At 37.9% G+C, this 22,466-nt stretch overlaps 1 protein-coding gene across 2 annotated transcripts in view; it reads left to right on the forward strand.

The window, feature by feature from the left end:
* MYRIP (myosin VIIA and Rab interacting protein) overlaps window positions 1-22,466 on the forward strand; it is a 239,194-nt gene that overhangs the window by 9,892 nt on the left and 206,836 nt on the right. For both annotated transcript variants that reach the window (XM_054817522.1, XM_054817526.1), the window contains exon 2: window positions 4,674-4,823. In XM_054817522.1, the coding sequence (XP_054673497.1) occupies window positions 4,714-4,823 (110 nt within the window). In that variant the 5' untranslated portion in view covers window positions 4,674-4,713. The remainder of the gene's footprint in view (window positions 1-4,673; window positions 4,824-22,466) is intronic.

Below are 22,466 nucleotides of genomic sequence, written 5' to 3' on the forward strand. Positions count from 1 at the left end.
AGGTCCTGAAAGTCTGCTGAAGTAAGTGAAGATGAGTTGGTTGGCAACAGAATCAAAGATATAATTACTAGAAGGGTTTTTTTTTCTTCTCAGTTTTCTACCTAGAAAATACTAGAAGTGGTAGAGTGGCAGAACAGAGTAGAAAAGCTCTAGTCTTTAGTTTGGTGACTCTAAAGCTGAGAACATGTGAGGGGAAAGGTATTCTATATGAAATATTTTGATTGCAAATAGCTGGGTCGAAGGAGTTTGTCATATTGGCTCCTCAAGTATCACATTTCATTAATGCACAGGTGCAGCATTTTAAAGCAAAAATGATACTGTGTTGTGGAAACAAGTGAAACCTCAATTAAAAATTTACTCAGAAATGGAAGGAATTTAGGACCTTGTTTGCAGTGCCAGGATATTGGAGGGATCTCTTCCAGATACACAGTGTATAGTTCCCCTGAGCCTTCTCCTCTCCAGGCTGAGCAGTCCTAGTGCTCCCAGCATCTTCTCTTGTGAAAGATGCTCTAGTCCCTTGATCATCTTTGTGGCCTTGAGCTGGATTTGCTCCAGTAAGTCCATACCTTTCCTGTACTGGGGAGCCCAAACTGGACGCAGCACTCCAGCTGCACCCTCGCCAGTGCTGATTTGATACCTTGAACCCTGTGCTTAGTTTTGGGCCTCTCACTACAAGGAGGACATTGAAGTGCTGGAGCGTGTCCAAAGAAGGGCAATGAAGCTGGTGAAGGGTCTAGAGAGCACGTCCTATGAGGAGCAGCTGAGGGAACTGGGATTGTTTAGCCTGGAGAAAAGAAGGCTGAGGGGAGACCTTATCCCTCTCTACAACTCCCTGAAAGGAGGTTGTTTGTAGCCAGGTGGGTGTCAGTCTCTTCTCCCAAGTAACAAGTGACAGGGCAAGGGGAAATGGCCTCCAGTTGTGCCAGGGGAGGTTTACATTGGATGTTAGGAACAATTTCTTCATTGTGAAAGGGTTGTCAAGCTTTGGAAGAGGCTGCCTAGGGGAATGGTTGAGTCACCATCCCTGGAGGTATTTAAGAGACCTGTAGATGTGGTGCTTCGGGACATGGTTTGTGGACTTGGCAGTGTTAGGTTAACAGTTGGACTTGATGATCTTAGAGGTCTTTTTCAACCTGAAAAGTTCTAGGATTCTCTGACTTTTTAATTTTTTTTTATTTTTTTGCTACAGCATAAAACTGAGATGTCTATGTTGTACAACGGTCAGTGTGACCACTTGCATAATCAACTTTATAACGTGGCTCTTTGTCAAGCAGAGAATCTGTTTTAAATGTTAGTTGGTGCTTTAAAAAAAAAAGTTTGTGGGCTTTCTCCCCACCCTCTAATGCTAATCTGCTGCTGAGTCTGCAAGTCCAAACAGTTTAGCTATCATATGAGTGACTAGGAAATATACTACTTGCCCTCATTTTTTGTGTTGATATTCTTGTCCATTTTAAAATTCAGAAACATTGCTTGTTCTTGAAATACATTTCATTTGCTTGTTCTTCTGTAGGGTTTTTGTAGTTGTTTTGTGGGGTTTGTGGTTTGGTTGGTTTATTTTGAGATTAAATTCAAGAAATCTTTTCAATGTGGAAGTCTTAATTAGATCTTAAAACAGTAAGAAGTATTAAGATTAGAGTATTACTCAAACAATACCCTATCATGTATTGTAAGCCTAGGTTTTCCTGTTACAGTGTGTTAATTTGTTGAGCAAAAGTTTTCTAGCGAATTATGTTATTCCTTGTAATGTCTCTTAAAGCTTAAATTTTGCATTCAGTTTGAGGTTTAGCAAAGAAATATTACTTGCGAAGGTAAAAATCTGAACAACCTCAGTTAAGTTATTTCAGTTGAGGCCAGAAGTTATTTCAGGCTGAGAAACTATTCTATTGTTGTTTTCTTAAAAATGTAACTTGTTACACTTCCTCTAGAGGATTTGTCATCGTGTATTTCCAAAATGCGTAATCTGGATCTACTGAAAAAAACCCCAATTGAGCATTGTTTATAAATATTTATAAACTGCTGTGATACTTCCAGATCAGAGGTGATTTTGTAATGTGATGAAAAAGTTATTTCCTGGGAAAAACCACATGAGTTCCGTAGAGGTTAATGGAACATTGGAGTGCAGACTGAGGGTCTTATAGGTAAATAAACCACATGAAAATCAGAAGTTAGTCGATTCTAAAGTCTATGCATACTTGAAATTAAGTCTTTGCTGACCGCAAAAAGTCAGAGGTAGTGGGGCTGCCCTCTTAACTCCAGATTTAGGTGTAAATTTCTAAATTTCCCCCTTCTAATATATGCTCTCAGTCGGCAGTGGTGGCTAGATCAAAGGGATAACTTTCTTTACTGATGAACCACGGTTTGTATATGTGGAAAAAACAGTGTAAATTTTGACAAAGTTTCCAAAAACATTTTGATGAAGACCTGAAGGGAGAACTTATTATGAGAATGTTAATTACAGTTGTTAGCTTGATGCACAAGAACAACTGGAATGGCATCTTTGATATCCTGGTATCTTCATTGTCTTGTGTCTCAGACAACTTAGCCCTGTCATGGAGGCGTGTCTACTGGCTCCAGCAATTGCTTAAAGTAGTTTTATTTCCTTTTAGTTTATAACCTCTGTTTCTCCCATAAAGTGTATGGGTGTGAAAAAAGTTAATTGGAAAAGTCCTGCTTACTTCGCTGCAGATGTGGCTTTCCTGTAGTGAAGCCCTTCGATGCTTTTAGAAAGTCAGAGGCCTTTGCGCTGAAGTGCTTTGCATGGGAAGAGCTGAAGAGGTATCCCAAAGCCTGAAGCAAAGAACATGTCCCAGGGCGCTGATTGTTCTGTCTTTGAGCCGCAATGTGTAAGCGTAACCTCAGTAAGCCCTGCCTCACCAGTTCTTAAGCTTGCCAGTGCCCAGTGAGGCTTTGGTACAAGGACAGTGGATGAAGGGACAGGGGAAAGTCTTAACATTCTCGTAAATTTCAGGAAGATTTATGCGCGTGTGGGATGAAAGAAAATCATGCCGGTTGTTCCTCACTATATTTTAGCCAACCTTTAATTTTAATGTACATTTTTTGGCCCTGCAAGTGGGGTCAGTGAAGACTGCAGTAGTCCTTTGTTCCTGTGGCACTTTTTTCTACAAAAATTAGGGTAATTTTATTTAAAAGTGCACTTTTATAGCGTTTATTAACTCATTGTTGATGTTCCTGTTCAGCTTCCTTAGTAAACCCAAAGAGTCAAGCCAGAGCATACTCTTCCATTGTGACCTTTGTTAGCTGTATGGTGAGCATGTGTCTCACTGGAAGGATCTTGTCATCCTGATTTCACCTAAGCTTCTATCCAATCGGTTTGTTTTTGTTGAAGTGTTGTTTCCTTGAATGAAGAGTGTATTCTAAACTTCATTGATAGCCTTACCAAAATAGAAAAAATAAGTAATACTCTCCTTCCACGTGTGGGGTTTTTTCCGTTTGAAGAACTATAACCAGATGATTGAAGGAAGGTAAATACTGTATAAAAAAACAAACCAAAACCCAAACAAAAACCAACCAACCACATCCCCCATCATCATCCAAGTATAACAAATGAATTATGTTTAGAAAGTAAAGGAGGTTTTTTTTTCTTCTTTTCCCCCGTGCTGCTTCTTGCTATACTATTTGGACCACTTAATTGTATGCCATAGTAGTGTTGCTTAGGGGTGTTTTTTTGAGACATAACCAGCTTACATGTTTTACATAGCTTTATTCACTTGACACTTATCATGGATAAAGAGGCAGTAACAGTTGCCTCTTCAGTATAATGTAAGAATTTTTGTGTGTTTGTAATTATTATATACATTGCTAGGAGCTCATAACAAAGCTGCAAAAATGGTGTGATGCTTCTGAAACCATAACTTAATGTAGATATGGACACCTTTGTGATTGCCCGAATCATTACATCGATCAAATTACAGAAATTAATACTGACAGATGAATTGACTAGAATTCAACAAAATTAATAAAAGTCACAAGAAAATAAATTAGGACAAATTGTTGATAATTCATTAATGAAATAAATGGACCAAGCTCTAGTGCAAACTTTATAGTACCTTCAATTCACACATAACATTGACTACTACTTTTTCTCCTCCATTGTCATTCACAGAAAGGGGAAATAATGATATTGTGGTGGTAGTGACATCTAAATCTTCCCAGTCACTTTTGGAAATGCATTTGAAATATATATATATATGCTTACTTTTTTTTTTATGGTGTTTCAAAATAATTCCTGGTTTCTTAGTTGGTAGTACAAAATATTTTTGAGCGTTACAGGAGAGCATGTTCTTGGTTCATATACAGTCTCAGGGATTGCATTTTGCAAACAGTTTTGCAAATGCATGGCATAAAATCTTAAGAAATGTCTAAACCAAATTTCACCTTAGTTTAACGTGTTTCTTGTTGAGGGCAGCACTGAGGTCTTCCCTCAATATTACTTAATATCCCAAATAATTTATCTTTTACGTTTATTTTTAAATTGGGGGTGATTGCTTTCAGGACATGGAACTTGAAAAATAATTCTGAAATGAATCATTTTCTTCTCTGATGCTTATGGCAACAACTTTTTTTGTTGGGCAGATGTGCCTGTGATTTCAACGCACTTGGGAAAAATACCAGTGCTTTCAATTTATTTTGCTTTTTTCTGTTTCTGATTTCAGATATTCCTTATAGTTATTCATATCCAGGACAGCGTATATAATGGGGAGAAAACTGGATCTTTCTGGCTTGACTGATGAAGAAGCAGAGCACGTGCTCCAGGTGGTTCAGCGAGATTTCAGCCTTCGTAAGAAAGAAGAGGAAAGGTTGAGGTAGGAATAAAAACATGATTAAAAATATTGGTTTCTTTGGATTATTACAGCTGGTTTTAGGGAAAAACAGAGTACACAGCTCTTTTGTGTTCTATGCATTAATAGTCATTCCTATCACATAGGCAATAAAGATCCAAACTTTTCCATGTGAATTCAATTATTGAGTAGTAATTAATTTTTGTGTTTAGTCTATCCTGGCCTAAACCACAACAATGGTCTCTAAATTCATCTGCGTATGTCTCCTGGGTAGAGGCTAAGTAGTGGTTGACTTTAACATAAACAGAAGCATATGTTAATCTGTTGCTTGCTGTAGTCAGTTCCTTTTATTCAGAAACTTTGTCTCTGCAGACATCTGAAGATGAAGAAGTTCTACTCATCTCTTTCTCCGAAAGTAATCAATGGGACATTTCATCCCTGGTATTGAGAAGTTAACTTTGCTTTCAGTAATCTATGTACAAAATGATTGCAAGCAGAAACAACCCAGAAAAAAACCCCAAAACCTCGTTGCAGAGTAATTTCTTAGTGTGGGAACTTTGGCATGTGACCAGGGGGCTACTAACAGACTGAATTGGTAGATGCCATATTTTTCTTGTAGTTTCAAAAATATTTCCTTGAATTATTATGCTGATTTTTTTTATTACCTTCTTTGAACACATCATTATTTATTCTCTAGGATAGTCTGAAGTCTCTATCTATAGTTGGCAAATGCACATTCTCTTACCATACTACTGGTATCACAGGTATGATTTGTTTCTTTATCATTTAGCATCGAGCTGAAGTCAGCAGAGCAGGAAGATGACTGAAATAAACATAAAACTAGGTATATATATTATGTGCAATTGGAATTGAGAGGAATCCTGTCTATCAGTTTTCTATTTTCTGAAACTACTTGGAACGCTAGGAACAAGAAAGAAGGCTTGTGGCATAGGCCTAATTCAATTTTGGCATGCTGTGCAAGTTCTTGCTTGGGTTGGTAGTGCAAGCAGAGAGGAAAGACTGGATGAGGATGCCATGCAGATATTTTTTTTAATGTCTGTTTTTCCCTGGGTTTTACTGAATATTTTTGGTAGTCTTTTACAACAAAGCCAAGAGATTCTAGAAACAGTTTAAAGAGGGCAAGTACAGGGGCTTTCTCTGGCTGTTTTTATGTGACTGGAGCAAGCATACCACAGTTAGCAAATTCTGGGGCATCTTACCTATTCTGTACGACTAGATCCTATAGTGAGAGGAAGAGGGGGGAGGATGGAAGGCATGCCCACAAAAAATTGATCAGAAAGCCTGGATAAACTTTTTGCTGGTGTTAGTATTTTACCATTTTGCTGCTGAAGTTGTTCATGAGACTCGATAATTGAATGATCACCAGTAGAAAATTGGTGTGAGAAGGGAGATAAAACACTGGACAATAGGAGAAACACATGGACTCAACTCAGATTATATATGAGTATGTAAATTTTTTTCTCCTGAGTGTAGTTCATGCCTTTTGCAAGTATTCAAGTACGTTAAAAGTCCTGCACGTAATGAGCCATATTAACAAAGTCAAAGTTCTGAAGTATAGGCTGATATTTAAGATATGAGTTTAAACAATTTTAATGATCTTAAAGATTGCCAGTGAAGTTCAAAGCTTACTTCAGACTTAAAAGCTATGACTCCTTTTTTTTTTTTTCCGTTGGGCTACTCCATTTTTTTACAAAATGCAGAGTTAAAAGGAAGGATGTAGCAACACATCTTTTTGTCTTACTGTGTAATAGAAAATGTAATCATACAAGAAACTTATACCTTGCTATAGATTAGATTTTTCAGTCTGTAAGAAAGCAGATTATTTCTTATGTCTGCTTTGATGTTCTTGACTCTATTGCCTTTGTTTTTAGAAAGTTACCAACTGGCAAAGCCTACTGTATAGTTTAACTTTAGAAGTATTGTCAAGGTTTATAATCTTTTTTTAAAAGAAAAAACTGGCATATATATAAAGTATTAGACTGCTGTTAATAAATTCAAACCCAAGTTATATCTGAAGGTAGTTTTTTTTGTTGGTGTTTTTTTTTCTTCCTGTAATTAATTCCAGGTAGCAACATTAGTCTTTGGATGGAACTGTTGAAGCTTTTGTGTGTGATACTTTCTTAAAGTAGGGTTTCTGTACAATTCTTCGTACTATAGATAGTTTTATTTTTTGTTTTTTTCATGACAAAGATTAAGTAGCTGTTTCAGAGATCTCTCTCTGGAATTATTCCTATTGGTAGAAATTATTTCTAAAGATCAAGAACTACTTAAGGGAGTAATATGACAGATTTCCACTATATCAGGAGAACAATGAAAGCTAAGAAAACTGAGTGGTTGATAACTCTTCAGCTGCCAGTAGCAAAGCTGAAGTTAAGTAACATACTGTGCTGGTTTTGGCTGGGATAGAGTTAATTCTCTTCATAGTAGCTGGTATGGGGCTGTGTTTTGGATTTGTGCTGGAAACAGTGTTGATAACACAGAGATGTTTTCGTTACTGCTGAGCAGTGCTTACACAGAGCCAAGGCCTTTTCTGCTTCTCACTCCACCCCACCAGCGAGGAGGCTGGGGGTGCACAAGGAGTTGGGAGGGGACACAGCCAGGACAGCTGACCCCAACTGACCAAAGGGATATCCCACATCATATGGTGACATGCTCAGCGGATAAAGCTGGGGGAAGAAGGAAGAGGGGGACGTTTGGAGTGATGGTGTTTATCTTCCCAAGTCACCGTTACGTGTGATGGAGCCCTGCTTTCCTGGGGATGGCTGAACACCTGCTTGCCCATGGGAAGTGGTGAATGAATTCAGGTTTTTTGCTTTCCTTGCGTGCACGGCTTTTGCTTTACCTATTAAACTGTCTTTATCTCAACCCAAGAGTTTTTTCTCACTTACTCTTCCAATTCTCTCCCTCATCCCACTGCAGGGGTTAGTGAGTGAGCAGCTGTGTGATGCATAGTTGCCTGCTGGGGTTAAACCACGACACACACTACAAGCAATGAAGTTTATTTTCACCTCTAATAAATGTTTTTAAGGTAGTAAAATGGCAACTATTTTAGAGCTAATATTCTAATGTCTTTTACAATATTGCAGTTGTTACATGTTAATTTATTTTTCCATATTCTGTAAACAAAATAATACAATGAATGTGTGGAGAAAAGCCCGTACTGATCATCTTTTTCTGCTGCAAAGCTGTTTTGAATCTCTCTGCAGTGACAATTTTTAGCAGTGGTTCTTTAATTTAAATCTTTCTCCCAACTTCAAGTTACTGTTATCAGACAGGCTCTTCATGTACATTTTGTGGGGAAAAAACCCCACCAAAATTAGTTGGCTAAAAATAGTGAGATAACAAGATAACCATATGTAAATAGTTAGTAATTAGTGTGGTTGATTTATTATACCTTACTGCTTCATATCAGTTCAGTTTCTTTTTTTGCTATGGCTCTCAGCCTGGTATCAGATTAATAATATTTACTGTTCTTTGTTGCTTGTTCACTCATAGTCTTTCTATTTTGATTATATGTTGGTTCTGTTCTTTGGCAGTAGTGTTATGTTTTTATTTACTCTGATGTTAGTGTAATCATCCAGAATCATTGAGGCTAAAATTATAACACAGACCTGTAAATAGATGGGCTTGATTTTCTGTGAATCAATTGAAGTAGGCAAACCAGGCAGATCTGGTATAATTAGGAAGGTGATGGATTTGAGTTGCTTGGCATGTATGCTCAGGACTAGGCTGCACTATTACAGCCTTGTGTATGTCACCTCTGCCGCAGAAGCTCTGCAGGCTGTCTCGGGGATACTGGGACACTAATAATCATAGCTGGCTTTTTGACCAAGCTGACTGGATACACTAATGGTTTGTTTTCTCATGGACAAATTTACTTTCTTAATCTTGAATTTCAGACTTCATGCATCTGTGGAATGTTAGCAATGAGGAAGGTTGGACTGTTTTGAGGGTTGAACTTTTAACATTTTGCTGTGTATAACTTTTGTCATATCTGCAGTTTGTTTTGTTGGTTTTTTGTTGTTTTGTTTTTAATTTTTTTAAAGAAATGGCAGAGGAGAGCTTATAAGAGTTTACAAGACCAAATGTGTGTTCATGAGATAGGCCTCTTTACATAAACAGATGTGTAAGAGAGATTGCTGCTTTTCATTTGTTTCCATTTACTGCCTGTGTATTCAATTTTCCAGACTTCCACAGTTTCTTCTGCTTTGCTGTGGGCAAAATCAATTCCCCCTTTGGTTTTGTTTTTACAGTTACCACTGTATTTATAAACATGCTTGCCCATTTGTTTCAAGTCAGGAACGCTGAGAAGTCAGGGTGTTTTAAATGACAGAAATCATCATTTTACAGAAAAAAAATTGATGGATCACCTTATTGGGGTAGATGTTCCTAACCTGTTATGTTTTAGCCATGTTGACAGGTTAAAAGATGGTTGTTGTGATGCTGAATTTAACATTTGGAGCAACTGCAAAGGGATAAAAGTTAGATGAGTGGGAAAGGGGACAGGCATAGAACGGGCTCAGTGCTGATCAGCTGCTGTCAGAGCTGATGCTTTATCCGTCAGCAGCTGCTTTACTGTAGAAGGCCACGGCCTAAGCGACTTAAGCCATCTTCCTATAACTATTGATTAAGAAAAGTTTCCAATGCCATTGTGAATGCTGAATCAGCCATTTATGGCAGTATCCTAGCAAGGACCTTCAGAAACTTGCATTGGGCATGGATTAAAAATGTTTCATTGCAGGGGACGTGGTTCTCTTTTGTTTAAAGCACTGCTCTTAACCACCTGGGAAAATGTATTTACAAGGAAAAATTACTGACCTTCTGGTACCACACGGCCATGTGATCATAACATGTTAATTGCTTAATATAGTTACGTGGGATAACAGGAGCAGCACAAGGGAAGCATTGAGAGTCGACTGTCACCCACAGGCAGAAACGTCACCACGTCTTGCCTGATTTTGTCTTTTGTAGCTGAGTTGGTGAATTATCAACTTTGCTGCCTGCCTTTATGCAGTTGTATTTTCAGTTGTGGTAAAGATAAACTGCAATGATTCATGATCAAATCTCCAGCAGTGCTTTATTTGCAGAAAAAGAGAGTTGTGTGCTCACTGGAGGACCCTCTCTGCTCTCGTTCTAGTTTTCTTTTAGCCAAAGAATTGGTAAGAGGCTAGAATAGAGTCTTGTGTAGAAGATGATGAAATCTTTTAAATTAAGAGAGTTGCTTTTGCCTGCTTTCTTCTTTCTGCTCCTTTTGCATCATAGCCCAGTGCAGCATAAGTAAGTAGACTTGTGAAGAGGCTTCTTAGAAATAAATTCTTGTACCTGACAAAACCCAGAAACCGGTTTGATGCTTTTTCATGTCAGACTGCAGTAGACTTCAGTGTATTCACAGTATGTGTCATGGGTCTTGTAGTGGATAAAATATTAAACTCCTTCCAACCTCTGTTAATCGAAATATTGTCTGAGTGAGTCATATCCAGCTGGCAAAATGTCAAGTCAGACAGTTGGGTAGCTATCTGTTGATTCTGCGTATTAGTTCTTGTTCCTCCTTCCTGTGGCAGGCTTGTATTTAAGTACCTTAAACCAAACAAAAAACAACCAAAAAAACCTGTCTGTCTTCCCTCCCCTCCTCGCCTCCAGACAAAGACATTTTAAAGCCGTTTTCCTCATGAGGAAGGAATGGGAGATTGGTCTCATCTCCACAAGGCTCAGCGCTCCAGCAGATGAACTTCCAATCAATACTTTGTGGCTCAAAGTGATTTTGTAAATTTAGCTTGCCTTCCCTTCACTCTGATGAACAGCGTTGGGAGAGCACAAGGAGCATTCCTGTCCATTACTCTGATTTTTTTTTTTAATTTTTTAAATTTTTTTTTTGTAGCGGGTAGGCACTGTTCTGGTTCCTGTGCCTGCTCGTTAATTCCTCAAGGGATCCAGAGAAGGAAGCTGTAACATACAACTTCCTATCCCTGCTTCTGCCCATGAGACTTGAGAGTATGGCCACACTGTGCTAAGAAGAATGGCTAGCACTTCTTTATGAGCTGTCCTGACACACGTATTCTCTCCCTGTGATAAAAGGTCTTAAAGTGGTTTACTCCTCTGAGAAAGGTGCTCTTTGTGATTCCCAGCATAACACAGCCGCACGCTTCTCCAGTGCAAGGCTCTGCTGAGCTGTCAAGTTTAGCACTCATCTGTCTAAACTTATTTTTGAGTGCAATGAATGATTCATCAGAATCATAGCTGCAACTTAATATCTTATTTTGCTACTGCTTTGGCTTATAAGACAAGATTAAAACCTATTTAGGGTAGTACAGCTGTTTCCTGGAAGTAAGGGTTCATTAACAAGATTATGAGCAAGACATCTTTATAGATTATCACCAATTTTGTTACATAGTGTTCCAAGATGCAAAGAAACCTGTTTCCTAGCTCATGCAGGCTGTCAGGATTAAGACTTGTCAGTAACTTCGTCTGTGTACTAGATGCTTTACACTGTTGCTGTGTAGGCCTCTCTCAAAGTAGTGTTTAATGTTTCAACAGCCATATTCTCAGGTCAGGATTAAGTTGCTTATCAAAAAATTGTTAGTGACCTGGATGAATTCTGCATGAAAGCCAGATAGCTAATGGTTGTTTTGGCTGCAGAGTCAGTAAGAATGCACTTTAAAATGCATTTAGAAACTGTTACTTGTTGCTAATTTCAAGAAATACTGATCCAAGTCTGGTGCTTGCTGTCAAATAATGTTTGCTATGTTTGGGATTAGACAAGGAAGTAGGTATTTCAGCAATGATAAATCTCACTTCATGCACAGTGCAATAGTGGTTAGAGTCTGCAGCCCTTCTTTTTTTGATTTGCCCAAAACTCCCTGCTCTGACACCTGATGGTCCTGGTGTAAAGCTAGTGTGTAAGTTCTGCTGACTCAGCATTGGTCCCTGCTGCACCTATAAGCAGAGAAGGTGATTGCAGTTGACAAGACAGTAGGACCTAGTTTATGCTTTACAAGAGAAAAATCAGGGCACTGTAAAGAAGCTGGCATTAGAAGCAAAGAACTTTCATCTATTTAAGTTATAGGTTTTGGTCCAAATTTTTTCTGCCTAATAGAGGAAAAAACACCAAGGTGCTTCCAAAGAGCAGCTTATGTTTAGGTGCCTCTAAAACCAGTTCTGTGCATCTTGCTTGTGACTAATGGGAACCCGCTATGACTGTCCTTATTTGAATGCCATATAGATGCTATAGGGACAGCACGGATGGAACTTCTCAACAAGTTATTTGGCAAATGCAGGACCTTATTCCCGGAACTGTAATTCTTGAATTTTGTGCCAAGTGTTTTAATACAGGCAATTCCAGATGTGAGTTTTGGCTTTTTTAAAATGTATTTACAAATGCAGTTTCAACTGAGAGGAAATGCTGGTGAGCCAAGCATGAAAAAACACGAGAGATGATGTTTATGAAAAGGTGCAAAAAGAAAAAGCCTAGCTTTAGGGAGTATTAGAGAAATTTGTATAGAAAGAAATGTTTTCAGCTAACACTTTCAACATTGGACAGGCCATGGGAGATGTAGCTGAAGTATAGTCCATGTACACTGTGCTGAACTTGCATGACCTGTGGGTAAGTATTTAATAAAGGAAGCAGGGTGATGTTGCGGAGATATTATAAAACTTATTGCAGGCTTTTTTTTGTGGTAATTTGGTCTTCATCGTGGGTTATGACTAATCAAATTAACGACCATAGTTTAGCTAAAAGGAGTGAGTGTGCATAGTGATAATGAATAACTATAATGTAAAATCAATATTTAATTTCTGATATCTTGTGTATGAAGAGTCTTAAGCTGTTAAATGTGACTTGTAGGAGTAATATTCTCTCATCTGACTAGTGCTGCAGTGCAGGGAAGGGGGGTTCTCTTGAGTATGGACTCCTGTCTGTACAATTTAGTCACAATGAAAATGTTAAATTTTAAGTGTCTTTTGCAGAGAAAGTGCTTCAACTTTATTTCTGAAGAAACAAGATACTAATCTTGTTAAATATGCTACTCAGTTTATCAGAAACCTCTTTATTAAAGCTCAGTGTTAGTTCATGGGAAAAAATATAGAGATGTTCATGGGCTGATAGAAGAAATCTGCTGAGGAAAGAGGCTGCTGGGGAAATTTTAGAATCTGTGTTACAGGTTTTAAGGATAGGGTATTCAAGGCTCTATTCTGGATCATGCCTTGGGCATGAGGATGAACCTCTTGAGTTCTGCCCCATCATTGCCCTGTGAATTTGGAGTTGTTGATTCTGCAGAGGTTAGCTAGATCTGGGCAAATACCACATTGAAAGTTGGGCTCATCTACTGTATGTCTGTCATCTTTTTGCTGCTGTACTGGACCAAAATGCAAATATGCAAGCAAAAAACTGATAATTTTCTAGTCTCATGTAAGCACTGCTGGGTGAATAATTAACCTGAGAGAGAAAACCGCGTCATCTAGCAGGTAATTGCTAAAACATTCAGCCTTTTGGTAAAGAAAGCTTGTTTTATTAGAAGGAGGATGGAGAGTTGGGACACCCTCGTGGGTATTAAACGAAACAATGCTAGAGAGCAGGAGAAGAAATTTTCTTACGAGGTTCTTAAATTTTTATTTTTATTTTTCCCCTGGAGGAACCAGGGAGAGATGCACAAAATAACTGGGTCAATATATGTATTGCACTATCTAAAGTAAAGATTAAGATTTTTTTTTGAGAGGGAAATAAGTGTCTGGTTCAGAATCTGATGCTTCTGAAGATGAAACTGAAAGCAATAGTGCCTGGAGAGGTGACTTTCCAGGAACCAGTTTAAGTTGCTGGGAAGAAAAGTGATTAAAAGATCTGTGGATATACTGTATGAAACCTATAGCTTTATTGAAGGAGCGTGGTTTTATCCAGCTTAGGTAAATTTACAGGTCAAGATCTTTTACCAACATACAATTGTTATCTATACATGCCTAAGTCTACCTTAAGTGTTGTTTTCTCTATGCAGGTGTTGCTATAGTAGTACAATTTGTAGTACTTTCCCAAGTTATGGTAAAACATGTAAATAAATATAAAAAGAAGGGTTACATAATGTAACTTATTCAGGGCTTATTCTTCATATTAGAGTTTACAGTACAGGGATGCTGTAAATTCATTTCCATACAATGTTCACTAAGTCATATGCAGTATGTGCCAAATCTTACAGTTTTGGAAGAAATGTTGTATTTGAAATGTGTTGGGTTTTGTTTTTTTTTTTTTCCAGAAGGGAATGATTTTACTGTGAGTTTCTATAGCAACATGCTGTAGACCTGTCCTTGGCCGCATCAATCTTGATGGATCTGTCTGAAACTGTATGGCTTCCTGTCTTACATATAGTCACCTTTGGTTTTCAAGAAAGTAAGAGATACTGCTCATCATGAAGTTTGTCAATCTGAAATATGACTTGTCATTTAAATTTAAAATTTGACTTAATACTTTTTTCAGAAACACATACATTATGGAAGTTCAAAAGTACACATTTAAGAAACACTAAGGTCTCTAAAAGAAAAGACTGCTGCTTTTACCTACAAGGCAGTAACTATTCTTAAAAAGTATTATAATATTTCAGAGATACTAGATTTAAGGAAAATAATATTGACTGGAAATTGGATTTGCTGATGTTTTTATTTCAAGAGGAAATATTGTTGGTGAATCAAGGGATAGTCTTTGCCTTTGCTTACTTAAAGAATCTCCATTGTCTCTGTTCTTCATAGACAATGAAGTCTCTCTGGCCTTTTTTGTGGCCAGCTCCTGTGCCCTCAGCTGAGAGCAGAACCAGGAACAGCTGTAAGTAGCAGCACAGGAAAGTGACAGAGTGGAATAAGGGTGCCATGAAGTTGAGTTGCCTTTGGGCACTGAAATCAGTGTGGACCTGTCTCCTACTGTCTGTCATTATGATTATAAAAAGGTGCATTTTGGATACTTGCTAATGTTTCCTTTCTGAGGCCTATGAAGAACTGAAAGCCTGTCAGAATCTGCATGGCAAACATATGTTCAGTGTGTGGAAGGAGCACTTAGAGAAGGTAAGGCCACTATATTAGTACGAGCAAAATGAGTGTTTTGTTCACTATGCTGAAGCTTAGGGAGTGTGTCACAGGATATCCCTCAAACTACTGAATCGGCAGAGGTGAAGGTGGATCTTAAATTGCTGTGATGATTTGGTATTCACTTAACACCTCATCCTTCGGATTCTCCAGAACTTTTAATTGTCATGGGAACTCCCTACTTAAAACTGTGCTGGAGGAATGAGATGTGCTAAATGGGACACCAATTCTTAGAAATCTGTCCTGAGCCTAGGAACTTCTGTCATGAGAAGTTCATGGGAAGATAGCTACTTTCTAATTTAAGATTTAATAAAACTTGTGCTGAATTCTTCACCATTCTGCCTCCTTCCAAAATGAACCATTACAAACTGATCTGCTTGCTTTCCAGAAATGTCACAACATGTACCTAGAGGGAAGCTCAATTTTTAGTGTTTATAGGCACGTTCTGTGTTTATGGTGAGCTCAAAGGACTGAGATACAACTTTCAGAAGGGAATGGAACTGACCAATTTAAGAAGTGTATGCTAGAGATAGCTGATCTTTCTTTGTTTCACAAATGGCAGAATTCTGTGTTTTTCTTTCTAAATGAAATTGGTGAACACTTTCAGCTAAAGGAAAAAGGAGAGAATTCCAAAGATGTCAAAACACTTTGTCAACATTTCCAAAGTGTTGTTTCAGAAGTGTCTTTGGAGATATTTTCTAACTGTAACACTTTCTAACACTTGTTTGTGTATGTGAAATAAAATGGATTTGCTTTTGTTACCCTTGCAAAAATAATAATTATTAAAAAGTAGTAGTATAAATGAACATGTTAAGTTTTGCATTTAAAATATTTTAGGCATGCAAATGTTATCAGCTGTTGTATCTCAACTGAGGGTGGTATGCAAGTTAATATACCACAAAGTATTGCTGTAATGGGTGCTACCTAAGTATATGATCCTACCCTATGATAAATGTGAGATAATTATAGTTTACCCTTGAGGTACATGGAAAGGAGCTTCATGTTTGCTTAGAGGTAGAAGCTAACATATGGGCAGTTACTACAGAGTAATACTTCTCACTGTAATTGAACATGGGGTAAGTTGTTAATCTCCTGTTGCCTTTATTTGCAGTTCGTGTATATTTGGCTCTGTGTCTGAGGTTAGAGCAAGTCTTTCAACTGCACACCAGAGAAGACTGTAACGGCCCATTCCTTTATTTTTGAATGAATTATAATTGGTCAATGTATTTGCTTATGCCTTGCTCCCTTTATTGCTTTTATCCTTTTCTCCTCCTAGTTATGACTTAAAGTTCTCCTGAAAGCAGCTGAACTCAAATGTACTGTCTTTTTTTGTTTTTTGGAATGAGTAAAATAATTTTACTATTACTGTTGACTGCTATCCAGACTTCATGAAGAAAAATGCATACATCTCCCTGTAAAGCTCATTTACAACAGGATTAGTATTTTCAGAAATCATAGTAGATTTTCCTTAACACAGTTCTTCAGTGTGTTAGAAATTTGTAAACCTAATACGGCCTTATGGCAAATGATCTGTGGTTCTTGGTACTGTTTGGATTATAATTTGGCTAGTAGATATTGGAGGATACAGGCTGCAAATCATGATGTGTTTCCGCAGCACTTCCAGCTTGAAAGGATGTTCTGAATTTAGCTAGTTTTTGTCAAGCATGTTGGAAGCGAAATAATTTGGAAACAGCATAGAACTCAATGTTTGCATCTCAGTTAAAAGAACTTTAAATCAAGAAGCAATTAGAAGTGAAGCCTGTTGGAGGTGACAGGGATTTAATCAAATTTTTCTGCTGTTCAGAAACACTTTGGTTAAGACACAACAAGAGTTTAATATCTCTTGGCTAGTGTAGGGTTTGTCAGTGAGGGTGCCTGCTAATGTGCTGGTGGCATCTCCTCCTTCCCCTCCACCCCATTTTCATGAATGCATGGTGGACTTTCCGGTTTTGCTCTGAGCATAACACTGGAAGGGAGGGTGCCATTCTATCATGATAGAAGACCTGTCATTAACAGGAGGGCAATGCTTTGCTGCTATGGTCCTATGGCTTACATAGTTCTTGAACTATTCTTATAGTTTTTATATAGTTCTTGAATAATTTTATGTAGTTCTGGAACCTGCAGGAGGTCATGAGTTTCTTGCTTCTGTTTTGACTTTGGGTTTCCTGCTTCTCCCCCCCCTTTACTTTCCTGTGTTTCTAGTAGGAATGTTGAAAATGTGACTAGTTTTAAAGGCTTTGCTGCAGCTGCATCTAGGCTGTCAGTAATCCTGGAGGTAATCCTACGGCCATCTTCCGTTACCTTGGTCACACAAAAGAATGAAACTGTCTTTTCAATCAATGTCACTTCAGCTGATGGCAAGATGTCACCTGTGATTCTGTCTCTCGAAAACATTATTTTAGTGGATTGTGGACTAATAAGTAAATAGTCAAATACTTGTATAAGTATGGAGTATCTCTTGTTAGGAGGCTGTAAGCTAAATAATGTCACTAGTAAAGAAATCTTTTCCATGCCATAAGATACCATTTGAAATTTCTGTATGCCTCATAAATATTGCCTGTTGATGTATCACTATTGTATTATTACAGGTAGCCACATTTAGTGTGTGAGTAGAATGTGAATTTCTTTCACATGCAGCTAATAGGTCATCTAGATAAAGAAAAAAATAATTTTACTGTAAATTAAAACTACTGTGAATTTGTAATTTTCCCTTTCATATTTTACATATTTAGTTTTTTGAGAACAGTTCTTTAATGCTGATGTAAAACCTAGTTAGCCAGTACGATCTGTGAACTGATAGTTTTGTTCTATGGTAGGTGGTGAATCTGTGTAAAATAGAGTGGTTATATGTGATACTAACAGTATATTAATGTATTATAGCATATTGTAACATATCATAATATACTAATAGTGTATTATATAATAGAATACTAATTAGCACAATCATGCTGGCAAAGTGTGCTTTCAGAGTGCCGGAGCAGGTGAGAAATTAGAAGACAACAGCCTTGGGAATAAGAGGCTTATAACAAGTCAAACATGTCCCTTCATGTTTGCCATTAATACCAGCTGGACTTGTAGCTCTCCAAAGATGCAAACTTGAGATTTGAAAAACTAGCTTAGAACCTCTAAGTGGTCCAGTTTCAGAGAGACTGGACACTTAGAATGAATTAACATTCATGTGTTTGGAATAGTGTAAAACACCAAGTCTTTTGGATGGCAGTTCTGTCAGCCAGCTGTAACAGAGATTTTCCTGGCTTAGATTGCATCAGTTGTCTGTAAGCAACTGCTGGAAAGGGTTTTTAATGTTTTGTAGTGGGTCTAAGGAGGAATAGCCTTCATATTCTCTGTTTGCCAAACTCTTAATTTAATTCCAGGCTGGCGTTCTTATCTTGTTGCATTCTGAATAAAAATGAGGACAGAAAATAAGTATTAGTAGCACAAGAGGGAATAATTTTTCTTTCTAATCAAACAAAATATTATTCTAGTCCTTGGCACAGTCTATGATGACCAAAAGGTGTTCTCCTGGCCAGCAGTTCTCTCAAATTTCATTTGTCTTTAATCAATGGAGGAAGCAGTTCCAGGCACTCTAGGGCAAAGCCTTTCTGCCCTTGGGTAATGTGAAAAGATGCAGCATCCCATTTAATCAACTTAGGAATCAGTTTCATAAAAGAAAGGACAGCAACTCCATCATCATCTGAAAACAGAAATTCACTTTGTGCACTTCTCAGGAGTACATTTCCCTGGTTAAGTTAATAACATTATCATCAGAAGTGCCAAAGTAGGTTGTTTTTAAAATCCCTCCGCCTTGTCAGTGTTTACAATAGCTGTGTTGAGTAAGGTACGCCTTTGATGCAGTAGTGACTCCTGCTAGGAATTGGAACTGATGGGATTCAGCAGTTAAGCAGTCTTGCAGGTTGTTGAGCAGGGAATTTCCAACAACGGATCTCTACGCTATAGTGTTCTTCTACGCAAACAGTCCTCGCCAAACACCGCCTACTTTGAATAAATGAGTGAAAAGGATACTGTTGCAAAAGGAGAATGTGACTGTCTGATGTCATCCCTTTGAGCAGAAATTATGATCTTAACATATATATGTTATCTTGGTATTGCAGGCATTGCTACTTTAGCAGCAATTATTAACATTAGCATTAATTACCACTAATGTGATGAGTAAATCAGCAGTACATAATTGTAGTCTATGTGAACAGGCAGGCATTTTTGAAACAGCTATGATGCTTTTTTCATTCAGTGAAAAAAATCTTCTAATGTCGATGTTTGCTGCAGAAGAGTAATCTCAGAAATTTGGCAGAGCATTTCAGGCATGTCTTTGATGTCTCCACATTTAATTTGGTTAGTGTGGTGGGATTTTGCTTTGATTTTTCTTCAGCATTTTACAGTGCTTTGTAAAGGTGATTGGGGTTATCTGAGATGAGAGATTGGGGAAAAAGGAGGAAGAAGGAAGAGTATTCCAAGAAGCCACTATTATCTGGTGAAATCAAAGGCTGACGTTCACTTTATCCTGCTTATGGTGTCATGATTTGGCTGCCTCTAGTATGATTTATGAATCTAGCTCAGTTGGCTTTGCATGGATCAAACTCCTCTTCAGTATTATAGATTTCTTTCTTCACTCACAAACAAATGTTTTTGGTTTAGGTAACAGCAGTTAGCACAGAGGATGTAAAGTCAGGACTTAATCTCTGTCTTTCTGAATAGTAAAAACCAAACGGCGAGGCACTAAAACTTTATTAACTTTATTTAATCTTTGCATTTTGGGAATCTGGTCCTATCTCCTACCTAACATTGTAGGTGCCTAATGTAGCAAAACTTGAGACTGAAACAGCTTGCCATAGAGATGCTAATGGATATTAGCTTTCATGAAGCGGTGAAGAAATTGGATAACAGAAATCACAAGCACTGTATCTTTTTATATGCTCCTGGTCTTGGAAAACCAAACATCCTCCACAGATACCTGTGATTAGAAAATATGTCATGGGTTAGGAGCAGTTATATTTGAACGCTGCCATGTTCCAAGTAAAACATCACCATATACCTTATGTTTGAATACCTTAAACCAATTTATAATTATGACTTTTGTATTTTGAAAGGCAGAAGAAAAGTTTGAGGATACAAAGAGCTTCCCAGACCTCTCTCTTTCAATTTGAGCAGTTTACATAGGGAACAGATGAATTCGGGTCCTTTATTGCTGGTGAAGAGTCTGGTCTTCCTGAAAACACATTGAATTTGATGAAGGGGCTGAGTAAATAATACCTTTTGTTTCTTTGCATCTCTTAATAGTTGGCCAGTAGAGCTCCTTAGGTGTAGATCAAAAGGTATATAGCAATCTGGAAAGCTGTTTATGTAGGGCCCATGATATTTACACTGTTTCTAATGAGTTGTGCTGACTTTTCTGAGATAACCGTCCAGTAGCAATGGAGCACAGCCTTTTTCTGATAACAATAAACCTGTTGTGTAATAGATGTTACAGATTAATTTCCACCATTACTTCCATTTAAAATATTCTCTGTAGCAGAGATGAAAAGATAAATTAGAAAGCTGGATTAAAAACAAATAAGCCTGAAACGCAGGATCATACTGTGATGATTCGCCAGTCATCTTTTGTTGTGTAGAATCATGTAGATTCTTCTCAAAATCAAGGTATTGTGGTACATTTCATAAATGTTTTAGAAGATTTTGATTTTAGGGAACTTTCTTCTCTAGAGCAAATTTCAGAGGAGGCTGTTTATGTGAGTGCTGAATAGATCGATCTACTAATGCATACGATGCATATCGTAATGGTCGTCTCTTTTTTAACTCCTCGTTTGTTTCCAAGTATTTCACTGCTTTGCAAAGCTTTAAATTATGCTAAGTGTTCATTTTCCTACCTGGCTTGTGAGCTATTATTTACTGACTCATTTGGTTTGATCACACATGATGTGCTTCCTAGAAAAATATTTAAGGTTTACTTTAATGGATAAGCAAATGTTTAGAAGATTACACGTACTATCACAGGTTTAGCATTTGAGACAGTAAATCTATTTCTATGGCCATAATAAACCACACAATAGTGTTTATTACGGAAAATTTGAGTTATATAATTACTCTCCATTATTGATGTCAGAAAAGGCAATGAAAAATATTATTTTCAAAGATCACACTTATCCCTGATGATATATTATTAAAAAGCTGATGTTGTTTCCTGGCAGGAATCATTTGTCAGGGTTTCCAGTTGCCTTCCACGTTTTGTGAAATGTAGCGGAATTACCCCAAAAACTGAGGGGAGCGTAGCGCAGTGGCCCTCTGAGAGGGAATTTGTACTATGAGCAGCCGCCGTTAAAAGCAGAAAAGCCTGATGTTTCCTGAGGACCAGAACCCAGCTGCCATTGGCATTGCAGTGATCCTGGCTGTTGGTGCAGAGCACTGTGGCCGCAGGAACTCTCTCCCTGTGCTGGGAAGGTCTCAGCTGGCACTAGGCTTGTGTCATGGTGCTCCTAGTATCCTGCCTCTTCCTTGGCTCATGAAGCATGCGGTAGGGGGATAAAAACGGTGCTCATCTCACTGAAATGAGTGTCTGCATGTGTGCACAGATGGTGTGAGATGGGGTCTTGAAGCTCTTCTATGTGATGCCAGAACAGACTCCCAAATCTGTCTGCCCTACCTTGGGGAAGACAGGGAGGTAGCTTCACAGCCTTTGACTGTGATTTAGCAAGGTGCAGCAGGTACGATTGTATTTGGCTGAATGAAACCCTTTAATGTACACCTAGTTCAAAAAACTTAAATGTAAAAAGGCTTATTTGAAGTCCCACACTTACTGTTTCTTGGTATTCTCTTATCAAATGCATTCTCTGACCTCTTAATACTAACTCTGTAAACTTGACCGCTGCTGCAAAAGTTGAGCTGAGTTCTTTCAATTTCATGCCTAACTGCCTTATTAAAGTCCCGGCAGCATTGGTGAGATGGGACGCATTGCTTGTGCAGCCTTTTCATCACTAGTAGGGTTGCATGATTGTAATTAGATTTTTTTTGTAAAATATTGCACAAGAAGTAATAAACCCATCTGTGTTTCAATTTAGCATTGCTGTGTCTTCAGGGCTTCTGAGGAATAAGAAGTTATATACCCGTTTTCATCAAACACGTATGACATTGAACACTTGCTGGGAGAGAGTCTGCAACTTAAAAAAAAAAATAGAGGAGAGTTGTGTTTCAGTTCAAGTTAAAGTTTCGGGAACAATTATCCCACAAATCCACCCCTGAGCTGCTAACACTTCAAAAGTTAAAATTTTAGTCATACTGAGCCTTTTATTTAAGCCCTCTTACTTACAGTTGTCTTAGTGTTTTTAGTTTCCATGGGTTAGATGCAAATCAAACACCATTTCTGAGCCTTTTGGCTAAAATGAACCTTTCATATGAAAGGCTTTAGCTTTCATTACAGACCTAAATCTTTAATAGTTAGAGAATCGGAACTACAGCTATTTGTCTTTTGCCTATCCATTTACAATTGTCACTTGAATGTTGAAGAACTGCACTGTCCCTTGAAAGGGAGATTTTAGTTGATTGCAAACGTGCGTATAGTGGACAATACTCAATTTC

This window comes from Grus americana, chromosome 2 (genome assembly GCF_028858705.1).
Source record: "Grus americana isolate bGruAme1 chromosome 2, bGruAme1.mat, whole genome shotgun sequence".
Taxonomy (NCBI): Eukaryota; Metazoa; Chordata; class Aves; order Gruiformes; family Gruidae; genus Grus; species Grus americana.